This window comes from Pelophylax lessonae, assembly GCF_965119305.1.
Source record: "Pelophylax lessonae genome assembly, chromosome: 4".
NCBI classification, from domain to species: Eukaryota; Metazoa; Chordata; class Amphibia; order Anura; family Ranidae; genus Pelophylax; species Pelophylax lessonae.
In genome coordinates, this window is record NC_138771.1 from 552431700 (window position 1) to 552450596 (window position 18897).

The 18897-nt window shown below is 45.3% G+C and overlaps 1 protein-coding gene across 32 annotated transcripts in view; it reads right to left on the reverse strand.

Annotated features, from left to right (window-relative positions):
- Positions 1–18897, reverse strand: part of CAMK2B (calcium/calmodulin dependent protein kinase II beta) — a 313844-nt gene that overhangs the window by 44167 nt on the left and 250780 nt on the right. For 13 of the 32 annotated variants that reach the window (XM_082257225.1, XM_082257252.1, XM_082257240.1 and 10 more), the window contains exons 10-12: positions 14158–14280; positions 13937–14020; positions 13808–13850 (exon numbers count right to left, since the gene is read on the reverse strand). In XM_082257225.1, the coding sequence (XP_082113351.1) occupies positions 13808–13850; positions 13937–14020; positions 14158–14280 (250 nt within the window). Of the gene's footprint in view, positions 1–12226; positions 12305–13807; positions 13851–13936; positions 14021–14157; positions 14281–18897 lie in introns of all 32 variants that reach the window. The other 19 variants (XM_082257250.1, XM_082257233.1, XM_082257237.1 and 16 more) reach the window with 2 other exon arrangements.

Sequence of the window (18897 nt, forward strand, 5' to 3'; positions counted from 1 at the left end):
TAAGTCTCCAAATAGATGTGTGGTTCCCCGGTGGTCTAGTGGAATACTGACCATGTTGCGCCGGCATTTATACATCCTCTCCACTCCCTCGGCGTCTGACGTCACCGAGGGAGTGAGAGCAAGGCGCGCCCAGTTGTCCAATCGGAGCCGGACAGGAAGTGCGTCATAAAGACACGACAGCATCACATGGTAAGGCCCGGAAACCGGAAGTCGAGGATGACAACATCCGGTCCGGCCGCCATGTAAGCAGAGGAAGTAACTAGATCGGAACAGGCAGTCCTCTGTGAATTAACACACACAATAAAGCAATGCCGGAGTTAGAATTCCAACAAAGACAATGCCTGAATATTATCAAGTATCAAGGAAGATTTTATAGGAACTCAGTCACATACAAAAATCGACACCGCCTTTGATTCCCAGTTGGTCCCCCATTGGAGCCTCATGATATTCCCCTTCTTTGAATTTCCTTTCTGCTAGACGAGCAAATACTCTTTATTACAAATATAGAGACAAATAATTAGGTCGATTTTTGTATGTGACTGAGTTCCTATATAATCTTCCTTGATACTTGATAATATTCAGGCATTGTCTTTGTTGGAATTCTAACTCCGGCATTGCTTTATTGTGTGTGTTAATTCACAGAGGACTGCCTGTTCCGATCTAGTTACTTCCTCTGCTTACATGGCGGCCGGACCGGATGTTGTCATCCTCGACTTCCGGTTTCCGGGCCTTACCATGTGATGCTGTCGTGTCTTTATGACGCACTTCCTGTCCGGCTCCGATTGGACAACTGGGCGCGCCTTGCTCTCACTCCCTCGGTGACGTCAGATGCCGAGGGAGTGGATAGGATGTATAAATGCCGGCGCAACATGGTCAGTATTCCACTAGACCACCGGGGAACCACACATCTATTTGGAGACTTATGCGGTAATGGAATTTTCTTTCTTTGACTCTCCTTTTTCACCTTTTTTGGGCTTCGATATGCTGATTAAACTGCCTTGTGCCCTTTTTCTCTTGTGCAGCCCCCATATTGGAGCGCACCATTGGGAGAATTTCTGTGAGTTGGCGGCCTTCTATATACAATTGTGCATGGAAATAGTCATCTCTTCATAATTGGACAGACCATCAACATGTCTGTCAGTCCTCCCTTAATTTAGGATGTATTTATAATACCTCTCTTTGTTATCTTAAAGGGATACCTCCTTCTTGGGATCTTTATGGGATAATTTTCCCTCCCCGCTTTTGATATTGGGGTGCCCCCTGAAGTATTTTCACTCCTTATTCAAATTGGTAAATATATTTAAGCTCATTAATTTGATATCTACTCCCTAAGAGGAGGTCATGCAATTTATATCGTCTGAAATGTATTCCTATATTGCAGTCTCTTATTCTCAATACGTGTTATATTCGGCTTGGCTATCATCTTCTCTATGGGTCAACCTTAAGAGGTCAGATGTCTCAGTCCTCTCCTCTCTATTCACCTCGGCTTCAGCACCTTCGTTGCCTTCACTCCCGGCAAAAGAAAGGGTTCAGGTCTTCTTAAGGAACATTTTGATATTAGTACTAGAATTACAAAATTTACCTGGGCATTCAATTTAGGACCATTGTTACATGCCCTACAAAAAGCATATTTGTCCTATTTTTCATGTTTTTTCTTTTGCAATTTAGGAATGTTCACTCTCGAGAAATATCTATCAAAACTCCTGAAGAAGCTATTATGAAGATGGCGAAACATGTAGAGTTGATATTATCGAGTGCATTTTTTTGCTTTTAACATTTTAAATCAATGTACTGTCTTGTCCTAATTCTTTATGTTTAATAAAATGTTTAATTTTCGAGAATTCAGATTTTTCTCCATCATTTGCACCTATAAAGTCCCACTTTGCCCCCTTTATTGTAGTTACCTTTATTATAGGGATGTGGTGCTTTCTATTGTTCTAAATCTCTAGCAATATTTTTCAAAATCACTCATACATCTATTTCCCACTCATACGTCTTTTTCCCAAAGACAACCTCTGGATGTGACACTGAGCGCGTGCACTCAACTTCTTGGTCGACCATGGCGAGGCCTGTTCTGAGTGGAACCTGTTCTGTTAAGCTGCTGTATGATCTTGACCACCGTGTTGCAGCTCAGTTTCAGGGTCTTGGCAATCTCATTATAGCCTAGGCAATCTTTATGTAGAGCAACAATTTCTTTTTTCAGATCCTCAGAGAGTTCTTCGCCATGAGGTGCCATGTTAAACTTCCAGTGACCAGTATGAGATAATGAGGGCGATAACACCAAATTTAACACACCTACTCCCCATTCACACCTGAGACCTTGTAACGCTAATGAGTCACATGACATCGGGGAGGGAAAATGGCTACTTGGGCCCAATCTGGACATGTTCACTTAGGGGTGTACTCCCTTTTGTTGCCAGTGGTTTAGACATTAATGGCTGTGTGTTGAGTTATTTTGAGGGGACAGCAAATTTACACTGTTATACAAGCTGTATACTCACTACTTTATATTGTAGCAAAGGGTCAGGTTGTCATTAAAGGGTATAGTTTGTAGAATTTTGAGGAAAATAATGAATTTAATCCATTTTGGAATAAGGCTGTAACATATTAAAATATAAAAAAAAGTGAAGCTCTGTGAAACTTAGCAGGTGCACTAAATGTTTGCTTTTTTCTATCATTCATAGTGTTAAAAAACAACTGTAAAAAAATATACCAGTGGCTTGGACTATAGGCAGGGATCATTTTGAGAAATGAAATAACTATGTTGCAGTATACTGGCATCCACACCAATAATAAACATTTTTGAGGCGGACTTAGTCTTTAAGTGGAAGAGGATTTCCAGAACAATCCCTCTTCAAAGTAGCAAAGGTATTTTTTTCCCAATAGCAAATGCTAAACCATACAAAATAGGAATTTTAATGTTCCGCTAGGAAAATACAAATCCCAACAAGAAAAGTTTATGAAAAAATATAAACTTTATTGTACAAACAATGTTAAAATCATCCCATAAATAAAGGCCCACATATAGGAATAAATATATAAAAATACATATCACAACATTATGGACTGTATTGGCATATGTCCTATAAAGTCGGGTAGGGTAACTGTCTTGAAGTCCATAAACCTAAGGTCCATCTATAAAAAATTATAATATACATTGTAATACGACATAGAATCCATTTAAATTAATATATTATTATTAGATTTACTTAAACATTAATTACTTATGATAACCTAATGGCTGCCCTTTGTACCCCAGAGTCTCCCCACAGGCACTAGAGCTTGCTAATCCCCCTTCGAATGCAAACATTCTTGGTGATCGTGGTATGGGTAGTAATGACTTAATTGGCACTACACACTACTTCCATTTAATGGAACTTCTACATCCTCTGCTTTCCTTTACGGCATGTTCTGACCTGTTTGACATGTATGAATGGACATTTGGCCCTGAGATGACATCACAGATACTATTAACAAGCTTTATCTCATAAAAAGTCGCTAGGAGATGACATCGCTTTACGTGTGTAAGTGAGGTAAATATGCGATTATAACTGCCATTACACTATATATTATAATTTTTTATAGATGCAGTATACAGTAAGTTTATGGACTTGAAGACAGTTACCCTATGAAGAAACGGCGTATCCGTGGTGTGCGTTGGCTAAATGGGACATATGCCAATATAGTCCAGGATGTTGCGATATGTACTTTTTTTTATATAGTTATTCTTACATTTGGGCCCTTGATTTATCTGAGATTTTACATTGTTTGTACACTAAAATTGGATTTTTGACTTACTGTAAAATCCACTTCTCTGATGTTCATTGATGGACACAGCTCTTCATCTTCATGACTGTAGGGTTATGATGCCCCCTACAGAAGACACTAGGCAGAGAAAAGCTTGAGCACGCCTATGGGGCAGTCCCTTGGGGTATATTCCCACTTCCTGCTATAGGTATTCAGTTTTGTAACAAGCAGTGTCAAAAGAAAAACAGCCCAACTCCAAAGAGGAGCAGGTGCTGTGTCCGTCAATGAACATCAGAGAAATTGATTTTACGGTAAGTCAAAAATCCCATTTTCTCTTTCATGCATTGATGGACACAGCTCTTCATCTTCATGACCGTAGGGACGTCTCAAAGCAGTGTCAAACATGCGGGGTGGGAACAGCAGACAACAAACTTACCAAAGGCTAAACATAGCCAACCAGGTAACATGGAGCTCAACTGAGAACAACTGGAGCTCACCTGAAAAAAACACCCTCAAAGAGGACAATTCCTCAAAACAGCAGCCTGCAAAACTTTGCGGCCAAAAGAAGCATCCGCAGATGCCAACACATCCACTTTATAAAACTTTGTGAATGTGTGCACAGACGACCAAGTGGCCGCTTTGCAAACTTGCACCACTGACGCCTGATGGTGGAAAGCCCACAAGGCACTAAGCGCCCGAGTAGAGTGCACCCTCACAGGGAAAGGAGGAACCTGACCCTTAACAGAATAAGCCTGAACCACAATCTGCCTGATCCATCTGGAAATGGTCGCAGCAGAAGCAGCCAGCCCTTTGTGAGGTCCGTCCGTCCGTAATTCTGTTGCTGCCACGTACACCCTGATTGCCCAAACCACATCCACGGAATGCAAAGCAACTTCCTTAGGATGCTTAGGCTTAGGACATAGGGAAGGCAACACAATGTCTTAATTCAGATGAAAATCGGAGACCAACTTATCCCTGTAAACAACTAGATAAGGAGATGGCAAGACAGCGCCGCCAGCTTAGACACCCTGTGCGCCAAAGTAATAGCAATCAAAAAGTCCACCTTCTGGGACAATGTAAGCAGGGGAATCTCCCGAATTTTTTCAAAGGGAAATTTCTGAAGAACCGAGAACACAAAATTGAGGTTCCACGGTGGCTATGGAGACCGCACCGGGGGAGCCAAGTGTCTCACTCCATGGAGAAATGTATGCACCAAGGAGTGTGAGGCCAATGGACGTTGAAAGAAAATCGCCAAGGCCGAGACCTGGCCCTTGATGGTACCCAAGGCCAAACGTTGCTCGACCTCTCACTGTAGGAAAGCCAAGATCAGAATCACAGAAAAGGTGCGAGGGTGAACCCCAAAAGACTCAAACCACACAATGTATATCTTCCAAGTATGATGGTAAATCTTCTTGGAAGAAGATTTTCTAGCTTTTAAAAGCGTAGGAATCACTGAATCAGACAACCCTCTATCCTTCAGCAACTGGCTTTCAACAGCCAAGCCGTCAAAGTCAGTGACTGTAAAGCAGGATGAAAGATTGGTCCTTGAGACAGCAGATCTTCCTTGAGAGGGAGTCTCCAAGGAACATCGGTGACCAGCCATACCAGATCGGCGTACCAAGAGTGCTGGAACGAACCGTTCTGCCCACCTTAGAATTTCGGCTACTTTCTGAGCCGCCGGAACACTTCTCGTGCCCCCTTGGTGATTGACATAAGCCACGGCCGTGGCATTGTCCGATTGAATCCGTACTAGACATCCCTGGAGACGAACTGTCCAATGATCAAGGCAAGTTGGATCACTCGGAGATCCAGTACATTGATCGGTAGCCTGGACTCCTCCAGAGTCCAGACCCCTAGAGCACAATCCTAGCCAAGGACGCCTCCCCACCCAGATAGGCTGGCATCCATTGTGACAACCATCCAGTACAGGGGAAGAAAAGATTTTCCTTGAAGAAGTGCCACAGAGCGAAGCCACCAAACCAGGGACCCCCTTGTTCTCCGGCTCAACATGATCAGATTGTCTAGAGACTGAGGATCCTTGTTCCTCCAGGTACCCCAATATCGCGATCAACCTATGGCGCAGTAATGCTAGAACCGGGGCCAGCACTTTTGTGAAGACTCCAGGAGCAGAGGCGAGACCAAAGGGTAATGCCATAAATTGATAATGCTCCTCACCCACGGCAAATCAGAGGAATCGCTGATGGGCGATACAAATAGGGATGTGAAGGTAAGCGTCCTTGATAACGATGGATGCGAGAAAGTCCCCCTGATGTAGGGATGCTACCACCGTGCAAATGGACTCCATTTGAAACTTCTTCACCCGCACAAAGCAGTTCAGCACCTTGAGGTCCAGAATTTGACACACCTTGCCCTCCTTTCTGGAAACCGTAAACAGGTTTGAATAGAAACCTTGAAAGCGTTCCGACATCGCAACTGGAACAATTACTCCTTGAGACAACACGTCTTGCACTGCCCCATAGAGATCCTGTAAGTGATCTGGGGATAAGTGTATGTTGGAAGGAAAAAACCTTGCCGGTGGGTATGATCGAAACTCGATCTTATAGCTTGATCGAACGACTTTGTGGATCCACTTGTCCTAAATTAGGAAGGTCCAGGAAAACAGCGAAGACGTCCCCCCACCCCTGATATGGGTGAGGGCGCCCCTTCATGCGGAGGAATTTTTGTCCACTGGCCCGGCAGACCCGGCTCTAAAAAAAAGAGGGTCGCTGTCTGTGACAGAACTCCTTACCCTCGGAAGCCTGAGAAAGAAGAGTACCCTTTCCCTCTGTGAGGCTTTTGATAAGGTCATCCAAGGAAGCTCCAAACAGGGGATCTCCCACGAATGGAAGATCGGACAAGGCTTATTGTAGCCCTTGGACCAATTGATCTGCCAGCTCCACAAGCTCAGTCATGTCTTGTGACACCAGGGTGATGGTAAACACCGGCCTAAGTCTGACCCAGCCACAGTGAACATTTGGCGGGTCAAGGCCTCCGACCTCCTATCAGCCAGGTCAGAGAAGACCGGAGATTCTACCACAGGAGGCAAGGTCCATTTTTTAAGGAGGGACTCCTCATAAGGGTACAGCATTGCAAAATGCTTAGGGATTGCAAAGGTGCGTTTTGGGGACCCCCACTGTTTTGAGACAATATCGTCAAAGAAGGCGGGAAAGGGGAACACCCTTGCCTCGTTAGAGGGCCTGTGGGTGCCAAAGGTGACCCACATCTATGATGGTACATTAGTTGCATCTTCCATATGTAAGGTTTCCCGCACCGATACAATCAGTGCATCCACTAGCGCCTTTTCATGTGTGGCTAGAGGAACAGAGGAATCATCCTCACTATGTGAGCACACGGGGTGCGTGGACACAGACCTCGAAGGGTAACTGGCATCCGCAGCAGCCGATTCAGACCATGGATCTGAAGTGACAGAGGGAGCAGGTGAAGGCGGGGACACTTTTTGGTAGCCCGTTTTCCCAGGGCCAAATACACTTTGGACACCAAGGACTCCAGGGCCGCCGTCAGTGCAGCCAGTTGTCGGGCCCCGGAGGGCCCGGCAGACTCTTAATGGTTAAAGTGGTGAAAATGTTTCAGTGACTCCATGAATGGAGAGGGGAATCTGCACCAGAAGTGTAAAAACACACTGTAAGAGACACCCTACCACGCTGTCCGTACCACAAGGCCCAGCACAGCACTACCTCTGTAAAGCAGCAAGAGGGAGAGGAAGCCTCAGGCACTAATCACCACCGGTCAGCTCACAGTAAGCTTCTGCCCGCTGTGCGGCTAACCGTAAAAGGCATGTTTGGCTATTAGCACTAGAGGCTGAAGACTTCCCACTGCTGAATCACCATCCATCTGAGCTCCAAAAACATGGCCACTGCTATTTTCAATGGGAAACTATAGGAAAATGGCCCCTGAGGCGACACAAACATGGCCGCCGATCTGTAGCAAACCAAGCTACAAGAAAATGGTGGCCCCGCGTGGCACCATGCGGCTCCCGGGGGGGGGGGCTCCCAAGGCCAGAAAAAAAGGTCCTAACAGGGTGGGTGAGCAGATGGGGGACAAAGGCAAAGGCTGCAATACCACTGAGCTGGGGGGAGGGGAGATGTGATCGGGAAGGAGGGGAACCCGGAGGTCCGACCATCCCAGGGAGGGGCCCATGTCCACCCCAAAAACCCGCCTGAGGTCGAGGGGGGACATCTACTTACCACACCAGGAACAGTGTGGGCACTGCTCTGGACAAGACACCACTTCATCGTAATGTGGGTACTGTGGGCCGGGGGAAACGCTGAGACTCAGGCCGAAGCCAGTTCATATGCACCCTCAAGAGACAGTTAACTCGCAGGCCAGCCCCTGTCCAGTGGGGCTATGTCGGGGCCCACCTAGCGTAGAGCTGCGGTCTGCATGCGCTCACTGGCCAGACGGAGGGAGAGGACCCTAAGGATCTAGATTATCCAGTTCGTCGTCCAGTCAGGCAGTTGATAGTATATTCTCACAAGAACAAAATAATGAAAAAAGGAAAATATTCAATTTAAAAAGAAAAAATAGCTAGGACCAGAGATCCCAGCAAGGAACTAGGTCTTAGGTCCTTACTCCTGACTAGGCAGAAAAAACTGAATACCTATAGCAGGAAGTGGGATTATACCCCCAGGGACTGCCAATAGGCATGCTCAAGCTTTTTTCTGCCTAGTGTCATACTCCTGTAGGGGCAGCATAACCCTACAGTCGTGAAGATGAAGAGCTGTGTCTGTCAATGAATGAAAGAGAAATGTATATTTTATTATAAACTTTTCTCTATTAGGATTTTTATTTTCCTGCTAGCACATTGGAAATCCTATTTTGTATGGTTTAGTAATTGCTTATAAATTCATTTTGAATTGTGCTCCACTAGTTATGTAAAAGACGGTGTTGTTTTTTTCTAATGCAGCTCTCTTTTTTATTTGAACATTGAGCTATAAATTCTTGGGTTTGCAATATGACCAAATAATACAAAGACTCTATGCTTATTGACGTATGTAATATCGTATGTTTTTGTAATGATTTCTGTCAACTAAGGATGACAGAAAATTGCTAATCATGGGACAACTTTTAAAGTGATTGTTTAAGAGGGGACCACTTTGTGCTTGGATCCCAAGAAAATTGGGGAGTTTCATCTTTAATGTATTTTTGCTTTATAAAGTGCAGTTAATAATTTACCATAGAGGTTCACATGGCATCAGAATAGTAAAGCCTGCTTACGGAAATATCACTTCCACTGACAAAACAGGATGTAAAAGAATAACCAAAGTGCTAGAACTTACCTTGCAATTAATAGAAAAGGAACGGAAGAATACATAGTAGAAAGAGAGAGGCAAGGAATGAAAGCAGAGATAGAACATAAAAGAAAGAAGCCAGAATTAGGAAAGTCAAACAGAAGGAGAGAGAAAAAGAGAAATAGTGAAACAGTGAAAAAAGACAGGGGGAAGAGGAAAAGATACACATAGGTAAAATACACAAGGTGGGCACTGTCAAATGGCAAATCTGTGCATATACTTCGGGCATCAGCAGGCTGGCAAGACAGGACATCCAACACATGCCCAGCCACGAAAACACTGTCCAACTACAACACTCACAACCCCCACCTCTTTTGCTCTCTGCCTGTAATACACTGCATTTGTCATGTGTGGAAAACACTGCATTTGTGTCTATTTGGCTTACAGTGTGATACGAGACTTGAAAGAGGAATTTGAAGAAATATTCAAACTGTGTGCGGGTAGGCTGCTCAGTAAATGATATCACTTGTGGAGAAAGCTGCATTAAAGTGAACCTGGCCCTAAAAATACCTATTGTAACAACACAGTTAAAGTGAAGATACCCATTGGTTTCTGCAAGCACCCTTGTGTACCCTTTAGACTAAACCTTGGTCAATGTAGAGTCCCTTGGCTCAGACTATACATTGGGCATTGAGTACTCTCAAAACTGAGTTTAAGTCCCATTCATTATCAACACTAAACCACTTATGCAGTCAGAGTAGTAATGGGATCTTGAGGTTCTAGAGATTATCAGCTGAATGACAGTAGATAGAGGGGCATGCACACAGAAGAAAAAAGATGCCTTAAGGGCCTCTGAAAACATTTCAATATTAGCCAACGTGTCCATGCACATTGCGGTATTTAGATTCAAGTTTTAGAGCACTTTTTAGGGGCATTTTACAAAATGCCTCAAACCTGCCTTCAGAGATTAATGTACTGGTATCATTTGTGCATATGCGCACAAAAACACATACACATGCAGCATTTTTTTTCTAGTAGCTGTAACAAATATTCCTGTAGCATGAAACTACATGCATATGCCTTGAGGCTAGGTTCACACTGCTGTGTGGAGTGGCTCGCAGCAGGGGTCCGATGCCTCCCTGTTCTCCATTTCAGGGACGAATAAGGCCCACATTTTTGGCTGGATTTGGACCTGAAATGAACCAGAAGACACACAGGACTCTTCTGCAAACCGCTCCTCAGCCATCCCAGGACTGTGTGGACTGGCTCCATTGAGAGCCGGTCATAGTCTTCTGACATGCGAATTGGATGCAGGGAAAACCGCTTCCAATTCGCACTAGTGTTAACCCAGGCTGAAGTGCCATATGCGCATGAGCACCAAAAAAGCACCAGGCTGAGCATGTTTTACGCTGGATTTTTCTGCCAACTCCTAGTTTCATTGGTGTTTAGGTCAAAGTTTGCCGAGCTGAATGGTCCTGACAGTATGGCAGACTTAAGCATAAGTGGAAAGTGTTAGCTATTTCCTTTAAAGAGTCTGTACCTCTATTTATAAGATGTAAACACTATACTGTGTTTATACAACGATCAGCCATAACATTATGACAACCCACCATTACCCTGCTGAAAGAGGCCACTGCATTTATGGAAAATGGTTTTCATGAAGGGGTGTACTTGGTCAGCAACAAGGTTTAGGTACTGTAGATGGGTGTGTCAAAGCAACATCCACATAAATGGCAGGACCAAAGGTTTTCCAGCAGGACATTGCCCAAAGATTCACACTGCCTCCGCCAGCTTGCCTTCTTCCCATAGTACATTCTAGTGCCATTTCTTCCCCAGCTAATCGATGCACACACATCCAGCCATCCACATGATGTAAAAGAAAATGTGATTCATTAGACCCAGACACCTTCTTCCATTGCTTTGTGGTTCAGTTCTGATGCTCACATGCCCATTGTAGGCGCTTTTGGCTATGGACACAGGCCAGCATGGGTTTGAAGCTATGATGTCCTATACGCAACAAACCGCAATCCCCATTTTTTCTGCTTTCAACACATTAACTTCTGGGACAACATGGTTACTTGCTGCCTAATATATCCCACCTTTTCCAGGTGCCATTGTAACAAGATAATTAATGTTATTCATTTTATCTGTTAATGGTCATAACGTTATAGCTGATTAGTGTATATTTTCTAGAAACAAAAATCACATGTAACGTTTATACTCAGATACAGTTTCTACATACATATATGAGGTCCTACAAGAAAACATATGTACTGCTTTTAATGTAATTAAATGAGGTATTATTTATATATATATTATTAATTATTATTTACTTAACCTTTTGTCATGGAGAAAACTCCAAGTGTAAATGTGCTTTTTTTTTTTTTTTTGAACTGCCAAAAAATGTGCCCTCAGTAGAGACTATAAGGCTTCTGTTTAACTATTATTATTGTAACTAACTGTACTATAAGGTTTAGTAGCTTTGTACACCTTTATGTAAATGTATTATTTATTATTTTGTGTCACTGTCTTGCTAGGCTTAGCTTTCCTAGCTACGATCATTCAAACACTGACAGAACACTGGCAAGGGCATAGACTGCTATTCACAATACAACATCTAAATATTCTCTTTGAACAGTGACACTCACATACAACGTGTACACACACATGCACTGTACATGTATACACAGAACTGCTGAGGAGCACAGTGAGATCCATTGTACCATAAATGCCATGTATACTGTCAGATAATTGCTGGGTTGTACCTCAACACATGCCATGCACATGACATGCCCAAGCGTACAGCATGCTCCAAGGTAGGCACATTACATGCAGCGTCTCCAAGTGGACACCCAAAAAAGGCCCCTTATTTGCTACCTATTTAACCTCAACATGGCAAAGACAGATTAGCACATAAAAGAAAAGAAGCCAGCTAGTACCTAGTATATGTGGGACAATCTATTATTAGACAGGCTGGTAGAGATTTTACCTTTCCACATTCGGGCATTCAAAGTTATTACTTAAGTGCTTAGGTAATATTAGAAACCCTACTATAGTCAATCCTATCCCCTTCTATCTCCTAATCCTTGCAGGACAAACCTGCAAAACAGTCTCCTTTCAATATTCCACGCAGGCAGGCAGCTAAGGAAGAAGCAGCTACATGCAGTCACTTCTGAGGGGAGGGAAGGGGCAGGTGTAAAGAGGGAGGGGAAGTGCCTTGCGGACACTACTACCTTGTTCCACCAACCCCAGGGCTGTACTAGTGGCGGCAGTGGTGATTGTGGCAGGAGCTGTGGTCTGTCTGCCCACTGTTAGAATGACAGAGATCAGAGAAAAGGGGACGGAGGAAAAAAGTAAACAATGGAGGAAAGTGGTGATTAGATAAATCACATTTAACAGTGAATGGGACACAGGAGGTTGGTTATATACACACATATGAAATAAACCAATAAGAACAGAAGGTAGAAAGAGAGGAAGACAAATTCAATGTAAGGAGGAGGACGAATGAACACAGGAAGGTCCAAACAAGACAGAACATGAGGAAAAGGAATTAGAAGGAGATGTGTGGGGGGTAACAACATGTTGGAGAGCAAGAAGGAGGGAAGGAGAGGAGAGATGAAGGAAGTAGAATAGGGCAGACTTAAAATAAAGAAAAAATAAGAGCAGAAAGAAAAGCATATTATCCCCACCACATGTTTACACAAAGAGATGGATCACTGTTAACTGGGTATATTAAACAAAGTTCTGCAGCACATTGAGCTGGTCACATCAGAATGAGCCCCATTGGATGTAAAGTGCTGGGCTCTTCTGTGCATTTCTATAATTGGAAAGCATTGGCCTATGCTTTGCTGTACATGGAATAAACACATGTAGAAATAAGTGGGTGGTATTTTAGGGCAATTTTGTAGTGTTATATGCTTTTTATAAGAAGTGGTTTTATCTGTGTATTGGTATTATTAACAGAGACTACATTGCAGAGCCTCTTTTGAATCAGATCAAATCTGCTGGGCCTATCACTGGTCATATCCGAAATGCAGCTAGAACACAGTGTTGTGTGAAAGATAGAATTCTTAAAAAAGTGTTTGCCCAGCTCTACTAAACGCCTTTTCTTCTCTCAGCGTGTTGGCAGAAAAATACTTGACGTGTGTAAATAAGTTTAGGCACGTCAAGTCCTTGGGGGAGTAATTCATTCATTGGCCAGAATAATAATATTTTCTGGCCATTGAAATTATTTAACATTCAAGTGCTTTTTCTGCCAAACGTCGCCAAACACCTATGTGTGCATGGGCACATAAGCTAACATGGAGAGGTCTTTACAGGTAGAATGTCAGACATCCCAAAAACTGCATTTTTAATGCTCAGTATGCATGAGATCTTACAGTTAACCCTGCAAATGCACAGTATTGAGTATACCAGAAGGCTTTGCAGCATGTCACACTAGTAATAAATGATAAAAATACAATGTGGAAGATAAGATGGTCTAATTTTTGTTGTATATAGTGATGCCATTCCATAAAATGTTAATAGTGTTGACATCTTTGCCTGTGCCACTGTTAGGACCTGTGGTAGTTAATATGCATCATTATCACTTTTTCCTGCAGACCAGTATTATGTAAAGGCGTTGAGCACTTGTTATGTATTGAAATGTGGTTTTGGAATTATGTAAGAAATGATTATAATAGTGGAATCTTCCTCATACATCAATATAGTAAAGTTCAGCAGTGGTCCTGTAGAACATGATAACAGTAAGTATATTGGATTAGCAGAGTGCCTGTAGAAGATTTCCCAGATTAGGTGGGGGAATCACTTACCAGAAAAGTTCCTTGTTGCCAGCATAGTGGTCAGAATGGCTCCCTATAGAAATAGCGTAATGTGGATTAATATGGCATCTAAATGGTAAAGGAACACAGATCAGAAATGCATGATGGAACCACACTTACTTTCAGCTTTCGACGAGCATTGAATTTCTTCAGGCACTCCACAGTCTCTTGTCTGTGCATCATTGAGGCAACAGTTGAACGTTGCTGTAAAGAAACAGACAGGAAAGTTGCATCATGTAATAATGAAGCTAATCCCTACTGTGATGTACAGTCCAACCACATAGATGTCATAGTAGCCAGTATCAACAAATATAAGAATGTAAAAAATATGGGTTACTCACGCAGACCCATGGGTGCTTGAGAGCTTCATGAGCAGTAATACGCTTGGCAGGGTTAATGGTCAGCATCTGGTTAATCAGGTTCTTAGCTTCTGGTGTCACTGTGTCCCACTCCGGAGATGGGAACTGTAGAGATATTCATATGTGTCAGTGAGATGTGCTAAACTATCAGACCAGTTATGACCCCTTGGCCCAGGTCACAATGCGGTTTTAGGCAGTGGGGACACCTTGACATTTTTGCTATTCTATCTAAAAAGTTGTTCCCTTGCTGGCCAAAATGATGCAGAATCTTGATTGTAAGAAGGGCAACATCTCATTGGTTTGGCCATTGAGGGACAATGCTAGAGTAGGTGAGTTGCAGTAGGTGCAATTTTTCCATTGCTTTTTTATTTTTCCCTTACAGCTTTCAGAGTTTGTTAAAGACCCCCCAAACCATATATTTTCTGAAAGCACATGACCAGTAGAATACAAATAAGGTGCTATTGATTTTTAGGGCACAATGATGTTTGGGCAAATGTTTATCAAAACAATATTTTCTCTTTCATTCATTGACGGACACAGCTCATGATCTTCTTAACACTGGATTATACTGCCCCATACAGGAGTAGGACACTAGTCAGAAAAAAAGTCTGGCTACGCCTATGGGCAGTCCCAGGGGGTATACTCCCTCTCCCAGCTATAGGTTCTCAGTTTTTGTTCCGCCTAGTCAGGAGTTAGGACCTAGTTCCTTTCTCGGATGTCTGGTCCTGGCAATTTTTTTCTTTTTAGATAGAATTTTTTCTCCTGTTTTTTTTTCCTGTGAGATCTATAATCAACTGCCGAACTGGGCGACGGGCTGGATAATCTAGATCCAGTGGTTCCCCCAGTCTGGCCAGCGAGTGCACACAGACCTCAGCTCCGCGCTAGGTTGGCCGCGACATAACCCCACCGGACAGGGGCTGGCCTGCGAGTTAAACGCCTCACAAGGTCGCATACGACCGGGTCTTAGCCTCAGTCGCAGCGTTCCTTATGACCAACAGCCCCCCCATTTCAATAGGGAGGAGGTTCTGTCTGGAGTGGCGCCAGCCTGGTTCCTGGTATTGTAAGTGACTATCCCCCCTCTCTCCCTGAAGGGTTTTGGGGTGGATGTGGGCCCCTCCATGGGACGGTCAGACCCCTGGGTTCCCCTTCTTCCAGTTAGGAACCCCCTCATCCGTCTGGTGGTCCCCATGGGCCATAACGCCCCCCTTTTGCTGGGTGGCGAGTCTGGTGGGGCCCTGTCCCTCTCTGCTGAGGATTGATTAGGTGCTCCATTACTGGCGACCGAGTGGTGCTTCCGAAGCGGTGAGGGTGTCCCTTAGCAGTGTTTTTACACCTTTTCTTGTGTGGTCCCCCTATTGGAGTCTTTGGAGCACATTTCCCCACCTGATCCCCTCTCGGAGGCAGCGGGGCCCTCCGGGTCCCAACCATCCATCGATTCACTGGCGGCGATCCTGGAGTCCTTTATGTCCCGGGTGGAGTTGGTTTTTGGGCGACAGGCTAGCAAAAATTGCCCCCTGCCTTCCCCTGCCTCATTTGTCTTCTTAGATCATGAATCTGATTCGGCCGCCGTGGACATGGGTCACTCGGCTGGGTCTGCGAACATGCGCTCTGAGTTCTCAGATAGTGAGGATAATTCCTCCACTTCTGCAACCGCACATAAAAAGGTGCTGGTGGATGCACTGATTGTATCTGTGCGTGAGACCTTAAAAATGGAAGACGCAGCTGAAGCTGCAACAGGGAAGTTGGGTTCCTTTGACACTCACAAGCCACCCAGAGCGGCAAAGGTGTTTCCTTTCCCCGCCTATTTTGACAGAATTGTTGCTAAAGAGTGGGAACAGCAAAAACGTCCTCTGGTGGTCCCTAAGCGATTTGGTATGCGGTACCCCTATGAGGAGTCACTTCTTAAAAAGTGGACTGTTCCACCGGTGGTGGACCCTCTGGTCTCCAGATTGAACAAAGCAACCATGATTCCGGTTGAAGAGTTCCCGGCCTTTAAGGACCTGGCTGACAGGAAGGCGGAGGCTATAGCCCGCAATATGTACACCCTGGACAGTTTGGCACTGAGGCCGCTATTTACCATTGCACTGGTGTCACAAACTCTGACCGAGTGGGCTGAGCTATTACGGCATGACCTGGAGGGGGAGCAGCTCCCCTCTGCCTTTGCTGATGGATGCGGCTTCCCTAGTCGCTAGGCTCTCTGTTTCAGCAGTGGTCCTTCTGCGTATTTTTTTAGCTCAAATACTGGTCTGCGGACCAGACTTCTAAAAAGGCCTTGACTGATCTTCCTTTTCAAGGAGATTGCCTGTCTGGAGCTACTCTGGATGACATTATTAAAGGTCTCACAGGGGGGAAGAGTACCTTTCTTCTGCAGGCTACTAAGGGCAGACGTGAGCCATCCTTCTTGGCTCATAAGAAGTTTTTTCGTCCCTCAGGGATGACTGACAAAGGATCAAAGCCGTTCAGGGCATCCTCTGGTGGATCCAAGCAAACTTGGTCTGGCAAGTCGACAGCAGGCTTATCCAGAGCCGTGGACAAGGTTCCTTCAGCATGAAGGTGCACCCTCACCCGTATTAGGGGTGGGGGGACATCTTCACTGGTTTCTGGACCCGTGGACTTCCTTGGTACAAGACAAGTGGGTCCACAAAGTTATACGGTCCAGCTACAAGATCGAGTTTCGCTCTTACCCCCGGCAAGGTTCTTACCTTCCAACTTGCACCTCTCCCTAGACCGCTTTCAGGGTCTGTTTGGGGAGGTACAAGACCTGTTACTTCAAGGGGTGATTGTCCCGGTTCCGACATCGGAACGTTTTCAGGGTTTTTACTTAAACCTGTTTACAGTTCCCAGGAAGGAAGGCAAGGTGCGTCCAATCCTGGACCTCAAGGCGCTGAACTGCTTTGTGCGGGTGCAGAAGTTCAGAATGGAGTCCATTCGCACAGTGGTGGGATCCCTGCATCAGAGGGATTTTCTTGCCTCCATCGACATCAAGGATACTTACCTTCATATTCCAATATGTACTGGTCACCAGCGCTTCCTCCACTTTTGCGTGGGAGAGGAGCATTATCAGTTTGTGGCGGTACCCTTTGGTCTCGCCTCTGCTCCTCGGGTGCTACGGTGCTAGCATTGTTATGCTAATGGGGGATCGCAGTACTGGGCTACTTGGACGACCTCCTTCTGTGAGCGCAGTCTTCTACAGCTCTGGTAGAAAACCTGGAAAACACCATACGAACTCTGTGGGAGTTTGACTGGATTCTGAATTTTCAAAAGTCTGCTCTGGTTCCGTCCACAAAGCTGGACTATCTGGGTCTGACTCTGGACTAGGCCTTAGCAGATTGCTCCTTCCTCTGGACAAACTCCAGAAACTGCAGGCTGCGATTCGTCTCCTGCTGTCCAGCAGATGGTCATCCCAGTGGACTTGAATGTGGGTGCTGGGCCTGATGGTGTCTACCTTCTAGGCGGTTCAGTTTGCACAGTTTTATAAAAGGTCCCTGTAAAGGGAGATTCTGGCCAAATGGGACAAGACCCTGCAGTCTCTGGACAATCAGATCCGGCTGAGCCTGGGAACAAAAGAGTCCATGATATGGTGGCTTTGTTCTCTGGCGCTTCAGCTGGGCAAATCCTTCCTCCCCTTGTATTGGACACAGATGCCAGCCTGTCTGGCTGGGGAGATGTCCTCGGCAAAACATCTGCTCAGGGGATCTGGACACTGGAAGAGTCCACACTACCGATCAATGTCTTGAAATCTCAGAGCAATCAGACTGTGTCTAGAACATTGGACGGATCGTCTTCAGGGAAGTCCAGTGTGCATTCAATCTGACAATGCCATGGCCGTGGCTTATGTCAATCACCAGGGGGACACAAGAAGTGTCCTGGCGGCTCTGGAGGTAGCCGGCATTCTAAGGTGGGCAGAACAGTCCGTTCCAGCCCCCTCCACCGTACACATTCCCGGGGTGGAAAACTGGCAGGCGGATTACCTCAGTCTGCAGGCAGTGGACCAAGGGGAGTGGTCCCTTTATCCGGAGGTGTTTAATCAGTTGTGTCTCCGGTGGGGCATCCGGTGGCGTCCCGGCTCAACAGAAAGGGGCAGAGGTTTGTGGCTTGGCCATGGGATCCTCAAGTGGACACCACAGACTAGATGGTGGCCCTGTGAGGTCAGTATCCTCTGATTTACACCTTTCCCCCTCTCAAGCTTCTGCCAATACTTCCACGCAGAATCGAGGCAGAAGAGATTCTGGTCATCTTAGTGGCCCGGGAATGGCCTTGCGGGGCTTGGTACACCAGTCTGGTGCAGGGGGGTCGCCGACATACCTTGGAAGCTTCCTCTTAGGGAGGATCTGCGGTCTCAAGGACCAATCTTCCTTCCTGCTTTACAGTTGGTGGCTTTGACGGCTTGACTGTTGAAGCCAGGTGCTGAGGGATAGAGGTTTGTTTGTGTCAGTGATTCCAACGCTGTTAAAAGCTAGGAAATCCTACTTCTAGGAAGATCTACCATTGTACATGGAAGACGTACATTGCATGGTGTGAGTCTCTTGGAGTTCATCCTCATTCTTTTTTGGTGGCTCGGATCTTGACCTTTCTTCAACAGGGGGTAAAGCAGAAACTGGCCTTGAGTACTATCAAGGGCCAGGTGTCGGCCTTAGCGGTCTTCTTTCAACGGCCCTTGGCCACAGACTCCCTGGTGCGTACTTTTCTTCAGGGAGTTCGGGACTTGGCTCCTCCAGTGCG